The sequence below is a fragment of the Triticum aestivum genome, chromosome 2A (genome assembly GCF_018294505.1).
Source record: "Triticum aestivum cultivar Chinese Spring chromosome 2A, IWGSC CS RefSeq v2.1, whole genome shotgun sequence".
Taxonomy (NCBI): domain Eukaryota; kingdom Viridiplantae; phylum Streptophyta; class Magnoliopsida; order Poales; family Poaceae; genus Triticum; species Triticum aestivum.
This window is the reverse complement of record NC_057797.1, coordinates 76,330,790-76,348,929: the sequence shown is the minus strand read 5'-3', so window position 1 is coordinate 76,348,929 and position 18,140 is coordinate 76,330,790. Positions and strand designations below refer to the sequence as shown.

General features: G+C 46.7%; 1 protein-coding gene and 1 pseudogene across 1 annotated transcript; one reads left to right on the top strand and one right to left on the bottom strand.

The window, feature by feature from the left end:
* The first annotated feature begins 10,459 nt into the window (after positions 1-10,459).
* LOC123187597 (probable membrane-associated 30 kDa protein, chloroplastic) lies at positions 10,460-14,588 on the top strand. Its single transcript, XM_044599510.1, has 11 exons — positions 10,460-10,764; positions 11,423-11,551; positions 11,642-11,752; positions 12,008-12,072; positions 12,157-12,238; positions 12,522-12,596; positions 12,763-12,833; positions 12,917-12,999; positions 13,706-13,770; positions 13,851-13,925; positions 14,169-14,588. The coding sequence occupies exons 1-11, from the start codon at positions 10,615-10,617 to the stop codon at positions 14,262-14,264; spliced, it is 1,002 nt and encodes a 333-aa protein (XP_044455445.1). The 5' UTR covers positions 10,460-10,614; the 3' UTR covers positions 14,265-14,588.
* Positions 14,312-17,859, bottom strand: LOC123191535 (momilactone A synthase-like; annotated as a pseudogene).
* Positions 17,860-18,140: the final 281 nt, after the last annotated feature.

Sequence of the window (18,140 nt, the reverse complement as noted above, 5' to 3'; positions counted from 1 at the left end):
ACATGATCAGCACCAAGGCTCCATGGGTGTTAGAATCATTACAGTGTAATCTAGATTATTGACTCTAGTGCAAGTGGGAGACTGAAGGAAATATGCCCTAGAGGCAATAATAAAGTTATTATTTATTTCCTTATAATCATGATAAATGTTTATTATTCATGCTAGAATTGTATTTACCGGAAACATAATACATGTGTGAATACATAGACAAACAGAGTGTCACTAGTATGCCTCTACTTGACTAGCTCGTTAATCAAAGATGGTTATGTTTCCTGACCATGAACAATGAGTTGTTATTTGATTAACGAGGTCACATCATTAGTAGAATGATCTGATTGACATGACCCATTCCATTAGCTTAGCACCCGATCGTTTAGTATGTTGCTATTGCTTTCTTCATGACTTATACATGTTCCTATGACTATGAGATTATGCAACTCCCGTTTACCAGAGGAACACTTTGGGTACTACCAAATGTCACAACGTAACTGGGTGATTATAAAGGAGTACTACAGGTGTCTCCAATGGTCGATGTTGGGTTGGCGTATTTCGAGATTAGGATTTGTCACTCCGATTGTCGGAGAGGTATCTCTGGGCCCTCTCGGTAATACACATCACATAAGCCTTGCAAGCATTACAACTAATATGTTAGTTGTGAGATGATGTATTACGGAACGAGTAAAGAGACTTGCCGGTAACGAGATTGAACTAGGTATTGGATACCGACGATCGAATCTCGGGCAAGTAACATACCGATGACAAAGGGAACAACGTATGTTGTTATGCGGTCTGACCGATAAAGATCTTCGTAGAATATGTAGGAGCCAATATGGGCATCCAGGTCCCGCTATTGGTTATTGACCAGAGACATGTCTCGGTCATGTCTGCATTGTTCTCGAACCCGTAGGGTCCGCACGCTTAAGGTTACGATGACAGTTATATTATGAGTTTATGCATTTTGATGCACCGAAGGTTGTTCGGAGTCCCGGATGTGATCACGGACATGACGAGGAGTCTCGAAATGGTCGAGATGTAAAGATTGATATATTGGAAGCCTATATTTGGATATCGGAAGTGTTCCGGGTGAAATCGGGATTTTACCGGAATACCGGGAGGGTTACCGGAACCCCCCGGGAGCTATTTGGGCCATAGTGGGCCTTAGTGGAAAAGAGAAGGGGCTGCCCTAGATGGGCTGCGCGCCCCCCCTTCCCCTAGTCCTATTAGGACTAGGAGAGGTGGCCGGCCCCCTCCTCCTCTTTTCCCCTCCGAGGAATCCTAGTTGGACTAGGATTGGAGGGGGAATCCTACTCCCAGAGGGAGTAGGACTCTCCTGCGCCTCCCCCCTTGGCCGGCCAGCCTCCCCTCCTCTCCTCCTTTATATACGGAGGCAGGGGCACCTCTAAACACACAAGTTGACACAAGTTGATCCACGTGATCTATTCCTTAGCCGTGTGCGGTGCCCCCTGCCACCATATTCCTCGATAATACTGTAGCGGAGTTTAGGCGAAGCCCTGCTGCTGTAGTTCATCAAGATCGTCACCACGCTGTCGTGCTGACGAAACTCTTCCCCGACACTTTGCTGGATCGGAGTCCGGGGATCGTCATCGAGCTGAACGTGTGCTCGAACTCGGAGGTGCCGTAGTTTCGGTGCTTGATCGGTTGGATCGAGAAGACGTACGACTACTTCCTCTACGTCGTGTCATCGCTTCCGCAGTCGGTCTGCGTTGGGTATGTAGACAATACTCTCCCCTCGTTGCTATGCATCACATGATCTTGCGTGTGCGTAGGAAATTTTTTGAAATTACTACGAAACCCAACACGACGATCAAATATCGGGCAAGTAACGTACCGATTGACAAAGGGAATTGTATACGGGGTTGCCTGAATCCTCGACATCGTGGTTCATCCGATGAGATCATCGAGGAGCATGTGGGAGCCAACATGGGTATCCAGATCCCGCTGTTGGTTATTGACCGGAGAGCCATCTCGGTCATGTCTACATGTCTCCCGAACCCGTAGGGTCTACACACTTAAGGTTCGGTGACACTAGGGTTGTAGAGATATGTATATGCAGTAACCCGAAAGTTGTTCGGAGTCCCGGGTGAGATCCCGAACGTCACGAGAAGTTCCGGAATGGTCCGGAGGTAAAGATTTGTATATGGGAAGTTGTCATACGGTCACCGGAAAGGTTCGGGGGCATATCGGTATTGTACCGGGGCCACCGGAGGGGTTCCGGGGGTCCACCGAGAGGGGCCACCTCTCCCGGAGGGCCTTATGGGCTATATGAGGAAGGGATCCAGCCCAAAGTGGGCTGGGGCGCCACTCCCCCCTAGGGCCCATGCGCCTAGGGTTGGGGGAAACCCTGAGGGGGGCGCCCCCCTTGCTTGGGGGGCAAGCCCCCTCCCCTTGGCCGCCGCCCCCCTCTAGATCTCATCTAGAGGGGTCGGCCCCCCTTCTCCCTTCCCCTATGAATAGAGGGGCGAGGGGAGGGCTGCTAGACACATCCAAGGCGCAGCCCCTCCCCTCCCCAACACCTCTCCTCCTCCGTCACGAGCTTGGTGAAGCCTTGCCGAGTACTGCTGCTCCACCATCACCACGCCGTCGTGCTGCTGCTGGAGCCATCTTCCTCAACCTCTCCTTTCCCCTTGCTGGATCAAGAAGGAGGAGACGTCACGCTGACCGTACGTGTGTTGAACGCGGAGGTGCCATCCGTTCGGCGCTAGGATCTCCGGTGATTTGGATCACGTCGAGTACGACTCCCTCATCCCTGTTCTCTTGAACGCTTACACTTGTGATCTACAAAGGTATGTAGATGCAATCTGAATACTCGTTGCTAGATGAACTCATAGATGGATCTTGGTGAAACCGTAGGAATTTTTTTTTCCTGCAACGTTCCCCAACAGTGGTATCAGAGCTAGGTCTATGCGTAGTTCTCTTTGCACGAGTAGAACACAATTTATTGTGGGCGTAGATGTTATCAACTTTCTTGCCGCTACTAGTCTTATTTTGCTTCAGCAGTATTGTGGGATGAAGCGGCCCGGACCAATCTTACACGTATGCTTACGTGAGACCGGTTTCACCGACTAACATGCACTAGTTGCATAAGGTGGCTTACGGGTGTCTGTCTCTCCCACTTTAGTTGGAGCGGATTCGATGAAAAGGGTCCTTATGAAGGGTAAATAGAAGTTGACAAATCACGTTGTGGCTTTCACGTAGGTAAGAAAACATTCTTGCTAGAACCCTATTGCAGCCACGTAAAATTTGCAACAACAATTAGAGGACGTCTAACTTGTTTTTACAGCAAGTGTTTTGTGATATGATATGGCCAAAGTTGTGATGAATGATGAATGATATATATGTGATGTATGAGATGTTCATGCTATTGTAATAGGAATCACGACTTGCATGTCGATGAATATGACAACCGGCAGGAGCCATAGGAGTTGTCATTATTTTTTGTATGACCTGCGTGTCATTGAGAAACGCCATGTAAATTACTTTACTTTATTGCTAAACGTGTTAGCCATAGTAGTAGAAGTAATAGTTGACGAGCAACTTCATGGAGACACGATGATGGAGATCATGATGATGGAAATCATGGTGTCATGCCGGTGACAAGATGATCATGGAGCCCCAAGATGGAGATCAAAGGAGCTATGTGATATTGGCCATATCATGTCACTATTATTATTTGATTGCATGTGATGTTTATCATGTTTTTGCATCTTGTTTACTTAGAATGACGGTAGTAAATAAGATGATCCCTCATAATAATTTCAAGAAAGTGTTCCCCCTAACTGTGCACCGTTGCGACAGTTCGTTGTTTCGAAGCACCACGTGATGATCGGGTGTGATAGATTCCAACATTCACATACAACGGGTGTAAGACAGATTTACACATGCAAACACTTAGGTTGACTTAACGAGCCTAGCATGTACAGACATGGCCTCGGAACACAGAAGACTGAAAGGTGGAGCATGAGTCATATAGAAGATATGATCAACATGAAGATGTTCACCGATGTTGACTAGTCCGTCTCACGTGATGATCAGACACGGCCTAGTTAACTCGGATCATGTTATACTTAGATGACTGGAGGGATGTCTATCTGAGTGGGAGTTCATTGAATAATTTGATTTAGATGAACTTAATTATCATGAACTTAGTCTAAAATCTTTACAACATGTATTGTAGATCAAATGGCCAACGTTGTCCTCAACTTCAACGCATTCCTAGAGAAAACCAAGCTGAAAGACGATGGCAGCAACTATACGGACTGGGTCCGGAACCTGAGGATCATCCTCATAGCTGCCAAGAAAGATTATGTCCTACAAGCACCGCTAGGTGACGCACCTTTTCTCCCTGCAGAACAAGACATTATGAACGCTTGGCAGACACGTACCGATGATTACTCCCTCATTCAGTGCGGCATGCTTTACAGCTTAGAACCGGGGCTCCAAAAGCGTTTTGAGAGACACGAAGCATATAAGATGTTCGAAGAGCTGAAAATGGTTTTTCAAGCTCATGCCCGGGTCGAGAGATATGAAGTCTCCGACAAGTTCTTCAGCTGTAAGATGGAGGAAAACAGTTCTATCAGTGAGCACATACTCACTATGTCTGGGTTACATAACCGCTTGACTCAGCTGGGAGTTAATCTCCCGGATGACGTGGTCATTGATAGAATCCTTTAGTCGCTTCCACCGAGCTACAAGAGCTTTGTGATGAACTTCAATATGCAGGGGATGGAAAAGACCATTCCTGAAGTATTTGCAATGCTGAAATCAGCAGAGGTAGAAGTCAAAAAGGAACATCAAGTGTTGATGGTGAATAAAACCACTAAGTTCAAGAAAGACAAGGGTAAGAAGAACTTCAAGAAGGACGGCAAGGCAGTTGCCGCGCCCGGCAGGCAAGCTGCCGGGAAGAAGCCAAAGAATGGACCCAAGCCCGAGACCGAATGCTTTTATTGTAAGGGAAGTGGTCACTGGAAGCGGAACTGCCCCAAATACTTAGCGGACAAGAAGGCCGGCATCACGAAAGGTATATGTGATATACATGTAATTGATGTGTACCTTACCAGTACTCATAGTAGCTTCTAGGTATTTGATACCGGTGCGGTCACATTTGTAACTCAAAGCAGGAGCTGCGGAATAAGCGGAGACTGGCGAAGGACGAGGTGACGATGCGCGTCGGGAATGGTTCCAAGGTCGATGTGATCGCCGTCGGCACGCTACCTCTACATTTACCTACGGGATTAGTTTTAAACCTCAATAATTGTTATTTAGTGCCAGCTTTGAGCATGAACATTGTATCAGGATCTCGTTTAATTCGAGATGGCTACTCATTTAAATCCGAGAATAATGGTTGTTCTATTTATATGAGAGATATGTTTTATGGTCATGCTCCGATGGTGAATGGTTTATTCTTAATGAATCTCGAGCGTAATGCTACACATATTCATAGTGTGAATACCAAAAGATGTAAGGTTGATAATGATAGTCTCACATACTTGTGGCATTGCCGCCTTGGTCACATAGGTGTCAAACGCATGAAGAAGCTCCATGCAGATGGACTTTTAGAGTCTCTTGATTACGAATCATTTGACACGTGCGAACCATGCCTCATGGGTAAAATGACCAAGACTTCATTCTCAGGAACAATGGAGCGAGCAACCAACTTATTGGAAATCATACATACTGATGTGTGAGGTCCAATGAGTGTTGAGGCTCGCGGTGGCTATCGTTATATTCTCATCCTCGCTGATGACTTGAGTAGATATGGGTATCTCTACTTAATGAAACACAAGTTTGAGACCTTTGAAAGGTTCAAGGAATTTCAGAGTGAGGTTGAGAATCAATGTGACAGAAAAATCAAGTTCCTGCGATCAGATCATGGAGGAGAATACTTGAGTCACGAATTTGGCACACACTTAAGAAAATATAGAATAGTTTCACAACTCACGCCGCCTAGAACACCTCAGCGTAATGGTGTGTCCGAACGTCGTAATCGCACTCTGTTAGATATGGTGCGATCTATGATGTCTCTTACCAATTTACCGCTATCATTTTGGGGCTATGCTTTATAGACTGCCGCATTCACTTTAAATAGGGCTCCGTCGAAATCCGTTGAGACGACACCGTATGAATTATGGTTTGGGAAGAAACCTAAGCTGTCATTTCTAAAAGTTTGAGGATGCGATGCTTATGTCAAGAAACTTCAACCTGAAAAGCTCGAACCCAAGTCGGAAAAATGCGTCTTCATAGGATACCCTAAAGAAACTATTGGGTATACCTTCTACCTCAGATCCGAAGGCAAGATCTTTGTTGCCAAGAATGGATCCTTTCTAGAGAAGGAGTTTCTCTCGAAAGAAGTAAGTGGGAGGAAAGTAGAACTTGATGAAGTATTACCTCTTGAACCGGAAAGTGGCGCAACTCAGGAAAATGCTCCTGTGGTGCCCGCACCAATTAGAGAGGAAGTTAATGATGATGATCAAGATACTTTTGATCAAGCTCCTACTGAAATTCGAAGGTCCACAAGGACACGTTCCGCGCCAGAGTGGTACGGCAACCCTGTCTTGGAAATCATGTTGTTAGACAACGGTGAACCTTCGAACTATGAAGAAGCGATGGCGGGCCCGGATTCCGACAAATGGCTGGAAGCCATGAAATCCGAGATAGGATCCATGTATGAAAACGAAGTATGGACTTTGACTGACTTGCCCGTTGAGCGGCGAGCCATAGAAAATAAATGGATCTTTAAGAAGAAGACAGACGCGGATGGTAATGTGACCATCTATAAAGCTCGGCTTGTCGCCAAGGGTTATCGACAAGTTGAAGGGGTTGACTACGATGAGACTTTCTCACCGGTAGCGAAGTTGAAGTCCGTCCGAATCATGTTAGCAATTGCCGCATTCTGTGATTATGAGATATGGCAAATGGACGTCAAAACGACATTCCTTAATGGTTTCCTTAAGGAAGAATTGTATATGATGCAGCCGGAAGGTTTTGTCGATCCTAAGAATGCTGACAAGGTGTGCAAGCTCCAACGCTCGATTTATGGGCTGGTGCAAGCATCTCGGAGTTGGAACATTCGCTTTGATGAGATGATCAAAGCGTTTGGGTTTATGCAGACTTATGGAGAAGTCTGCGTTTACAAGAAAGTGAGTGGGAGCTCTGTAGCATTTCTCATATTATATGTAGATGACATACTTTTGATGGGAAATGATATAGAGCTTTTGGACAGCATTAATGCCTACTTGAATAAGAGTTTTTCAATGAAGGACCTTGGAGAAGCTGCTTATATATTAGGCATCAAGATCTATAGAGATAGATCAAGACGCCTCATAGGTCTTTCACAAAAGCACATACCTTGATAAGATATTGAAGAAGTTCAATATGGATCAGTCTAAGAAGGGGTTCTTGCCTGTGTTGCAAGGTGTGAAATTGAGCTTAGCTCAATGTCCAACCACGGTAGAAGATATAGAAGAGATGAGTGTCATCCCCTCTGCCTCAGCCATAGGTTCTATTATGTATGCCATGCTGTGTACCAGACCTGATGTAAACCTTGCCGTAAGTTTGGTAGGTAGGTACCAAAGTAATCCCGGCAAGGAACACTGGACAACGGTCAAGAATATCCCGAAGTACCTAAAAAAGACTAAGGAAATGTTTCTCGTTTATGGAGGTGACGAAGAGCTTGTCGTAAAGGGTTACGTCGACGCTAGCTTCGACACATATCTGGATGACTCTAAGTCACAAACCGGATACGTGTATATTTTGAATGATGGGGCAGTAAGCTGGTGCAGTTGCAAGCAGAGCGTCGTGGCGGGATCTACATGTGAAGCGGAGTACATGGCAGCCTCGGAGGCAGCGCATGAAGCAATTTGGGTGAAGGAGTTCATCACCGACCTAGGAGTCATACCCAATGCATAGGGGCCGATCAAACTCTTCTGTGACAACACTGGAGCTATTGCACTTGCCAAGGAGCCCAGGTTTCACAAGAAGACCAGGCACATCAAGCGTCGCTTCAACTCCATTCGTGAAAATGTTCAAGATCGAGACATAGATATTTGTAAAGTACATACGGACCTGAATGTAGCAGATCCGTTGACTAAACCTCTCCCTAGAGCAAAACATGATCAACACCAGAATTCCATGGGTGTTCGATTCATCACAATGTAACTAGATTATTGACTCTAGTGCAAGTGGGAGACTGTTGGAAATATGCCCTAGAGGCAATAATAAAAGGATTATTATTATATTTCCTTGTTCATGATAATTGTCTTTTATTCATGCTATAATTGTGTCATCCGGAAATTGTAATACATGTGTGAATATATAGACACCAACATGTCCCTAGTAAGCCTCTAGTTGACTAGCTCGTTGATCAACAGATAGTCATGGTTTCCTGACTACGGACATTGGATGTCATTGATAACGAGATCACATCATTAGGAGAATGATGTGATGGACAAGACCCAATCCTAAACATAGCACAAGATCATATAGGTCGTTTGCTAGAGTTTTTCCAATGTCAAGTATCTTTTCCTTAGACCATGAGATTGTGTAACTCCCGGATACCGTAGGAGTGCTTTGGGTGTACCAAACGTCACAACGTAACTGGGTGACTATAAAGGTATACTATGGGTATCTCCGAAAGTGTCTGTTGGGTTGACACGGATCAAGACTGGGATTTGTCACTCCGTATGACGGAGAGGTATCTCTGGGCCCACTCGGTAATGCATCATCATAATGAGCTCAAAGTGACCAAGTGTCTGGTCACGGGATCATGCATTACGGTACGAGTAAAGTGACTTGCCGGTAACGAGATTGAACGAGGTATTGGGATACCGACGATCGAATCTCGGGCAAGTAACATACCGATTGACAAAGGGAATTGTATACGGGGTTGCCTGAATCCTCGACATCGTGGTTCATCCGATGAGATCATCGAGGAGCATGTGGGAGCCAACATGGGTATCCAGATACTGCTGTTGGTTATTGATTGGAGAGCCGTCTCGGTCATGTCTACATGTCTTCCGAACCCGTAGGGTCTACACACTTAAGGTTCGGTGACGCTAGGGTTGTAGAGATATGTATATGCAGTAACCCGAAAGTTGTTCAGAGTCCGGATGAGATCCCGGACGTCACGAGAAGTTCCGGAATGGTCCGGAGGTAAAGATTTGTATATGGGAAGTTGTCATACGGTCACCGGAAAGGTTCTGGGGCATATCAGTATTGTACCGGGGCCACCGGAGGGGTTCCGGGGGTCCACCGGGAGGGGCCACCTCTCCCGGAGGGCCTTATGGGCTATATGAGGAAGAGATCCAGCCCAAAGTGGGCTGGGGCGCCACTCCTCCCTAGGGCCCATGCGCCTAGGTTTGGGGGAAACCCTGAGGGGGGCGCCCCCCTTGCTTGGGGGGCAAGCCCCCTCCCCTTGGCCGCCGGCCCCCCTCTAGATCTCATCTAGAGGGGCCGGCCCCCCTTCTCCCTTCCCCTATAAATAGAGGGGCGAGGGAAGGGCTGCTAGACACATCCAAGGCGCAGCCCCTCCCCTTCCCAACACCTCTCCTCCTCCGTCACGAGGTTGGCGAAGCCTTGCCGAGTACTGCTGCTCCACCACCACCACGCCGTCGTGCTGCTGCTGGAGCCATCTTCCTCAACCTCTCCTTCCCTCTTGCTGGATCAAGAAGGAGGAGACGTCACACTGACCGTACGTGTGTTGAATGTGGAGGTGCCGTCCGTTCGGCGCTAGGATCTCCGGTGATTTGGATCACGTCGAGTACGACTCCCTCATCCCCGTTCTCTTGAACGCTTCCGCTCGTGATCTATAAAGGTATGTAGATGCAATCTGAATACTCGTTGCTAGATGAACTCATAGATGGATCTTGGTGAAACCGTAGGAAAAATTTTGTTTTCTGCAACGTTCCCCAACACTTGCGTGTGAAACACTAGTAATTACCCGGTAACTGAGGGATAAATCTTTTAATTCGTGTAATGGATGAAAATACCCTTTTTAACAAAATTGAGGTGGGGGAGAGGTGTACCACAACACACCCTAATATTGAAATTGGAATAGAATGAAGCGGCATCGCCCAGTTGAGTGTATCATTAGAGGAACAAAATTTGATATAAGAATAGGGATGACAAACGAACCTCTTTTAATGACAATTTTAGTTTTGAGATGAGATCAAACCGTGGCAATTTTAAATAAAAAATTGCCATCTCCGACAGAAACTGTTATGTTGCTCTAAAGAAACTGTCATCCCTTACAACTAAAATTACCAGCGAAATTGTCGGCAAATGCCATCCCTTATGACGAAAGTTCGCGAGCTAAGGAGTCCAAAACAAGAAGTCTCATTAAAAGAGAAATTAGTGTCCGTTTTTTTATTTCAACGTTTATATACTACTGTACTTACATTGTCAATATAGGATATTTATAGGCAAAAAGATCTGATTTTCCATTAAAAATAGAAAGAAATGTGAGAAAGATAAGGTTTGGGCCAGCCCAGCCACAACCTCTCCCTCGCTGCGTACCACCGTTCCCGAGCTCAGCCGTGCTCCGTCTCCTCCCTGCCCTACCTCGCCGGCGCCGCCGCTCCTTCCACCCCGCCGGCCCTCATGCTCCTCTCGGTGCGCCGCCTGCCCGCCGCTCCGTCCCGCCCCGCGGCCCACCCGCACATCTCCCCTGCGCCGCCCACCCTCCGGCTCCGGCGACAACATGGTCAAGTGGCGGTGGCGATGACGAGGACGGCGTCAACGGCGCCTGTGGTACGCCGCTCCTATTTTGATAATCGAACAGAGAATGAGGGGGATGAAATTCGAACCCCAATCTAGATATATCGGTGGGGGGATTCGACTGTGGCCCGAGCCAATCCTGTAATGGAGTTTTGAGCTGTGCAAGTAGCCTGCCCCCTGACCCCAATCAATCCTGCCTATCCCTGATTTTGAATAAGATGCATAGGTTATAGCTTAGCTAGTACTAATCTCGACCTGAATAAGTAGCAGTGCAAGCTGCAATGCATAAGATTTCATTCATTATCCATGCACACATGTTGTATATTGTGGACAATTAATTCTTTTGAACATTCGAGGAGGCATGGAGTCTAATGTTATGCAGAAGTAGACCATTTTCCCCAGAAGAATGTTCCAATGTCTCATCTGTCTTGTGAGTTTAGTGCTTGACCAACTGATTCATGCGCATGTCTAGTTTTCAACACATCACCATTGACTTGGTAAATTATAACTGTATAAGTGCGCTAGGCCTTGCCATTTAGCGACTGATTTTTTTAAGTGTGTGCAAATTAAGCTCCACCACGGTGGTCATGATTGAGGTTCTGTTAGGTTATTTCAAACTCAAATTGTTCTTTGATGTTCTTTTGTTTTTATGAGTAGCTCAAAGCATCTACATTATGATGACATTGTATAGATAAATTCGCATATCTTCTCGGCCCCCCTCACGGCAAAATTCAGGCTCCGTCGCCAATCAAATGTCAAGAGATATAAGTGCAATGTCATACGGAGTAATCTCTTCGATAGATTAACCAGGGTTGCCAGGGTGAGTGATACCCTTGATCATTGCCTCATTATGCGTTAGCAAAGTTTTGTATTTAATTAATGGGAGCTCTGTGACCTCTTGGTTATCTAGTCCTATGCAAATGCAGTTATTAGTTCATTTGAAGACCCCGAGAAGATCCTAGATCAGGCGGTTCTGGAGATGAATGATGATTTAATAAAGATGCGGCAAGCCACTGCACAGGTTTGTTGTGACTGTACTTAATCACAAAATTTGATAATTGACAATACATGCTCTTTTTCCCTTTTTCAAAATTTTCTGTTTTGTCGTCTTAAACATTCCTTGCTACATGTTCTTTTGGATGTTGATGTTTGTTTGGTTATCTGCCTCTCATGTACTTGTATGTTTGTTGGGCCTCCCTGTATAAATATCTTAATGGAAATGTGAGTGTGTTATCTATTTCATTTTACCTGCTAACATGGATTTTTGTTTTGGAAGGTCTTGGCATCTCAAAAGCGGCTTGAGAACAAGTACACAGCTGCTAAACAAGCTGATGCTGACTGGTAATCATGTTCTCTGTAACTCTAAGCTTACTTCGAGCCCTACCATCTTTTCTTTACAGGATGAATATTTTCTTACAATTGTAGGTATCGGAGGGCTCAGCTTGCTCTTCAAAAGGGTGATGAGGAGCTTGCACGTGAAGCCCTGAAACGACGTAAATCATATGCTGTAGGTATCATGTAGATCTAGAGTTTTCGATCAAAGGTCTGGACAGTCACACTATTTAGCTACAGTGTAGGGTGTAACTTGCTGTTAGAAAATATATTTCTTTCTGACAGTGTGTAATGTGTTATACCTTTGTACCTTCTTATGGCATTAACATGTATGGTGTATATAGGTGTTACATTTATTTAGTAAAGATCTTACATGTTTTTAGAAGCAAAGTTCTTGCATGCAACGTATGTTAATTTGAATATTAAACCCATGGTTATTTGTTCGTTTCTGTACTTAGGACAATGCAAGCTCCTTAAAGACCCAGCTTGATCAGCAGAGGAGTGTTGTTGAAAATCTTGTTTCAAATACCAAGGTGAACATAATGGCTGGAATGCTCTTTTCGCTATGTGCATTATGCATGTCATATAAATCTATATCTTTCTGGGACCACATGCAGCACAGGCTGGACAGTACATATTCACATTTAATAGGTATTTGTTATGCACCTTTGTTAACATATTGATTACATCATTCTGTAGCTTCTTGAGAGCAAAATAGCAGAGGCCAGGCAGAAAAAGGATACCCTAAAAGCCCGTGCTCAATCAGCCAAGTATGCGTCTTTCCTTTGTTGATTGTTTGACCAGCTGCTACTTCATAGTTTGGATGCTCTGACAATTGGCTTATTTTTTACAGAACTGCAACAAAAGTGAGTGAAATGTTGGGGAATGTGAATACAAGTAGTGCTCTGTCTGCATTTGAGAAAATGGAGGAAAAAGGTATTCTCTTCGTTACTGATTTCGTCTCACCAGCGTTTTTTTCTTTTGTGTAAAGTATCATGTCCGTGTTTTTGTGGTGGCTATGGACAATAATTTCGCCTTAGGCCAGAGGTCATGCTCTATAAGAAACATAGACATAGATATCTTTATTGTTATGGTTCAAGTTAAAGCATCTCAGTAGACAGTTACAAGCTGCCATACTAAGCAATAAACACTAATAGTCAGTAAGTTACCTTTATGACCGAGTAGAGGCTGGAACCTCGAAATGTTATCAAATTAATATCAGTGCCGAAATATTCATAATGCAGCAGGTAGCAATTAGAACCTTCTTTTATTGCTGGCTGTGGCATTATAGAAGCGCATTTCAATGTTTGTTTTACTTGCCTTTTTTGGGTGGTAATTTTCTAGCGATGAAAAGTTCAGCCACTTGCACAACCGCACATAACTTCGACCACACAAACGAAATTTGAGTTTTTATAATAATTGTTTTGATTGGCATATGGTCTGATTTCTCACTTGAGTTGTTCTGAGCATGACCTTGGCAAATTATGTCTTTAATTCTTCTTTTTCGTATGTTTTTTCAGTTGGTTAGAATGGCATATGCACTAGCCTCTCTTATTGGTTCTGTTCATCAGCGGCAAGCGATATCTCATGGAAAATTATTTGAACACTTTTTACTTACAAGTAGTTTTTTTTATGCTTTTAGTTATGACGATGGAATCCCAAGCCGAGGCACTTGGTCAGTTAGGAGCAGATGATCTAGAAGGAAAGGTAAAGTTGGACCCTGCGTACTTTTTAGTAACATTCCTTTTGGTAATAAGATCTGACCACCAGTATTTATTTGCGGGCAGTTCGCTATGCTGGAGACTACATCGGTTGATGATGATCTTGCACAAATGAGAAAAGAACTGTCTGGGAGCTCTTTGGTATGTCATTTTTTTGTACTTAAAGCTATAATTGACTTTTGAGTTAAAACCTGTGTGTTTTAGATTTTCCTCTCTTCTGCTGGCATGTGCACTATGGCATGCACATAATCATTGGAGAAATAGAGTAGAATATGCAAACATGGATCATAAGCTGGCCAGCTAACTACAAAACCCAAAAATTAATCTAGTAAATGTCTCCTGTTCATTCCATACTGCATGACTATAATTTAATGTCAACGGCAGAAAGGTGAACTTCCTCAAGGTAGAAGCGCTACTCCTCGAGACAGGGATATCGAGAGGGAGTTAAATGAGCTGCGGGAGAAGGCCAACGATTATTAGATTTTACAGGACATGTCCGTGCACTGGGCTGGACGAGATCTCCTCAGTCAGAGAACCCCAGAAGAGAGTATAGCCTGCAAATTTGTCCAATGCGCCTTTGAACCGTCAGTGCATGTTTTCTTTTGTGGTAAAGGTATGAAGGCATCGATGTGCGAAAGATTCTCTGCATTTTTCCTGTGAATGACATTGTAGAGTTAACCATTACCCGTGTAAATCGCTAATATTGATAGAGCTTAGCCGAGAGCCTGAATTGTCCACCCTTTTGTACCTTATACCATTTGGTTGGTGCCATAACATGTATGAAAAATTTGACCCAGTGATCCAGTTGAGCTCTGATATCAGGATTGAGACACTCGGCTCTCATCTTTGGCAAGTTCTCAGGTATGGAACCTCGGGTCCCAACACCTCTTCTTCATCTTCCCATGTCCTGAATGGATCTTTCTATACGTCTAGAGATCAGACAATCATTGCAGTTTTAGATGGATACGACTTGGCATATTGAATTTATCCAATATTTCGTGGATTGGAGTACCATCACACCGGGGTTAAGGTGTTCGAGTTAAAGGCCCAAGGAAATTTTTGGTTTTGCCCAAATTCTTATTTCAAATTCCATCTTTAGTTGATTGCGTACTTCGTCAACTATCTTGTGTGTTGCCAGTGACATAAACATGATCAACATGTATTGAGATCATGCAAAATCTTGAATGAAAACACATGGGAATCATGGTTGTTGGAGTAAGCCTTTGGCAGAAGGAACCCCACCAAGTCCGTCGTACTACATCCTGTTTTAAGCAGTATAGTGACTTCTTGTGTTCCACACAATACACGTTGCGTTTTGCTATGGATTGAGGGTACTGACATCTCGCCAAGAATTCCATGTGGATATCCGAATCAAGCAACCTGTAAAACATGATTTAGGATACTGACTTCTCGCCAAGAATTTCATGTAGATATCTGAATCAAGCAACCTGTACAACTACGTCCATCTACGGCATCAGTGGCGGATCTAGTGGTGAAGCGACGATGGCAACGGAGCAAGGTGACTATCCTTTCCTCTGATGAAAAAGCTCTTTCCACATGGCTGCATTTGCGATATTTCTTTTCCCAGTTTTGCTAAAGCACATCTAGATGTGCCATAAGTATTGCACATCTAAGTTCTATGTCATTGATCTTACATCGAGATTCGTGTGGATATTTTCTTTTTTTTCTCTTTATGCTTGATCCACTCACTAAGATGTGCAATAAGCACATCTAGATGTGTCCTAGACACATCCTTTTTTTCCCAAAGGATCTGCGTTTACAACTTGGTTTAAAATGAAATGAACTCTGTGGTATAACTTTCTATGAAAAAAAACCTTTGTTTTCACCTTTATTGCAACGCCAGCATGCGAGCAACCGTTGCTTTGTTTGGCAGAGTCTAAACTGCCGGCACCACTTGACTGGTGGATGTGGATTAACTCATTAATCAACCTAATCAAATCTCAATTAGTCATAACAACAATGACTTAGTACGCCCGGGCTCTGCACCATCGACTCACTACTACGGCACACTTGTAGTAGTACGGAGTAAACCACGTGTCTTACTGCGCCGGTGCCGGCTTGTTGGCCCCCTTCCACACCGTGCACCCGCCGTCGACGACGAGGTTGTGCCCGTTGACGTACTTGGCCTCGTCGGACGCCAGGTACACGGCGGCCCTGGCGATGTCCTCCACCTCCAGCACCGTCCCGCCGCCCATCTCGTTCATGCCCGCCTCCACCATCCGTCGCATCTCCTCCTCGCCCGCCTCCGGGAACAGCTGTGCCAGCCCGCGCAGCCCGAACTGCGTGGCGATGCCGTGCGGCGAGATGGCGTTCACGCGCACCCCGTGGCGCCCCAGCTCCCCGGCAAAGGCGCGCACGGCGCCGATGACGGCGGCCTTGGAGACGCCGTACGTGGGCGCGATGATGCCGCCCAGCACCCCCGCGGTGCTCGCCGTGCAGATGATGCACCCGCTCCGGCGCGGCACCATCACGCGCGCCGCGTGCTTGATCCCGGCGACGGCGGACCGGGCGTTGGTGGCCATGGTGCGGTCGAAGTCGGCGAGGTCGAGGGACCCGCGGAGTCCATGACCACCCGCCCGGTGACGCCGGCGTGGTTGTGCATGATGTCGAGCCGGCCATGGCGCGCCACCGCGAGGTCGACGGCCGCAGCGACCTGCGCCTCGTCCGTGACGTCGCAGCGGGCGTAGGCCGCGTCCGGGCCGAGCTGGGCGGCGACGGCGCGGCCGAGGTCGTCCTGGATGTCGGCGAGGATGACCTTGGCGCCGTTCCTGACGAACTCCGCGGCCGTCGCCTTGCCGATGCCGCTGGCGGCACCGGTGATCACGGCCACCTTCCCGGCCAACCTTTGGGAGTTGGAGGCCGTGGAGTAGCCACAGTGACTGACGAAGCGAGCCAGCGCGGCCGGCCCAGCAACGGCATTTCTCACGCACGCACGCACGCACGCACGCACGCACTGACGCACGCACGCACGCACGCACGCACGCACGCACTGACGCACGCACGCACGCACGTTGAAATTCGTAATCCAAGAACACGCGCCGGGCAGGGCCGGAGTTCGATTTGTTCTTGTTCGGAATGCACCTTGTGGTACCTGAGGACGGCCTGCATCGCTAGGAACATCTTCGTGGATCTTCTGAGCTTCTCCTTTTCAAGTTGATGTGTGAAGAGGGAAGTGTGACCTCTGTGTGTGTGTGTGTGTGTGTGTGTGTGATACTGTGACTTGGCGAGGCGAAGGAGATTTATCGAGAAGCCGGCCCGCCAAGTACGCACGTCCCACTCGCAGCTCCCTCTAACATCGAATCCAACTCAACAAATTTGCTTATGTGGCAATGAATTAATGAGGAAAGAGGTAGTTGTAGTAACTTAGCTAGTTACTGTAATATCACATGTTCCAATGCAATATGAGTCTATAACCTAATAAATGAATCTTTGCATGTTACCACACTTAAGTTACTACCCACTATGAAGGTACTAACATAGTCTAAGGATATGTGTATGTTACTCTCCATTATGGCTAGTCTAAGCCAGTCTTCCTTGAACCAACCTTATAGTAACCGGCACCTCTCAAATCTAGTCTAAATCTGAGACGGATTTGAAGATTGGGGAGGCTCAGACGTGCTCGGAGCCCTAGACACATCCGCCAAGTCAGACCGGCCCATCCCAACCCCACAAATATCCCCACCTAGATGAACCCTACACCTGTGTCAACCCACACTCTTCGTCTCTACTGCACTCTCCATTTCCTCTCCCCTTTTGATTCAATGTCGAGTTCCGGCAGCGCAGTGTCCAGTAGCAACGACTGTCAACTGGGAGTCGCTGCTGCGCGAGGTGGAGGCAGACGACAATGAGGAGCTCACCGCCCGCATCCGCAGTGCCGGTCGCAGCTGGAAAAGGGCGACAACGGAAGCTCTGGCTCCACGCCCTCCCCCATCACTCGGTGGCGCAATGCAGACAACGGCGTCGGCTCCTCACAGCTCCTGGTACGCCGCCCCCACCCCTTTCCGCACATGCTCTTGCTGGCGTCCCTGGCACCGCTGGGTCCTTGTGCCCGCATCGACGCCACTGCAAACACAGAGGCGACGATGGAATCTGAGGCTCACCGCTCGCGCCACATGCTACGAGAGGCAGTGGGGAGAGGGCAGCGGTGGCGGAAGTGATGTCCTCCCGCCGATCCCTTGTGCGCGTGTCGGCAGATCCGGACAAGCAGTTCCTCGCGGCGGTCCTCTACCGGCCAGTCGCCAAGGAACTCTGGCTTGCCATCGAGCAGTTAGAGCGCGAGGAGGTGGAGGATGTGGCAGCCAAAGCCAGGCTGCCCGACTATCGAAGGAGCATGCA

Excerpts from the sequence above, each read along its gene's own strand:
- LOC123187597 (XM_044599510.1), top strand. The coding sequence starts at position 10,615 with ATGCTCCTCTCGGTGCGCCGCCTGCCCGCCGCTCCGTCCCGCCCCGCG. Across the intron at positions 11,753-12,007 it reads TGCGGCAAGCCACTGCACAG|GTCTTGGCATCTCAAAAGCG; the intron begins GTTTGTTGTGAC and ends TTGTTTTGGAAG. Across the intron at positions 13,926-14,168 it reads AACTGTCTGGGAGCTCTTTG|AAAGGTGAACTTCCTCAAGG; the intron begins GTATGTCATTTT and ends TGTCAACGGCAG.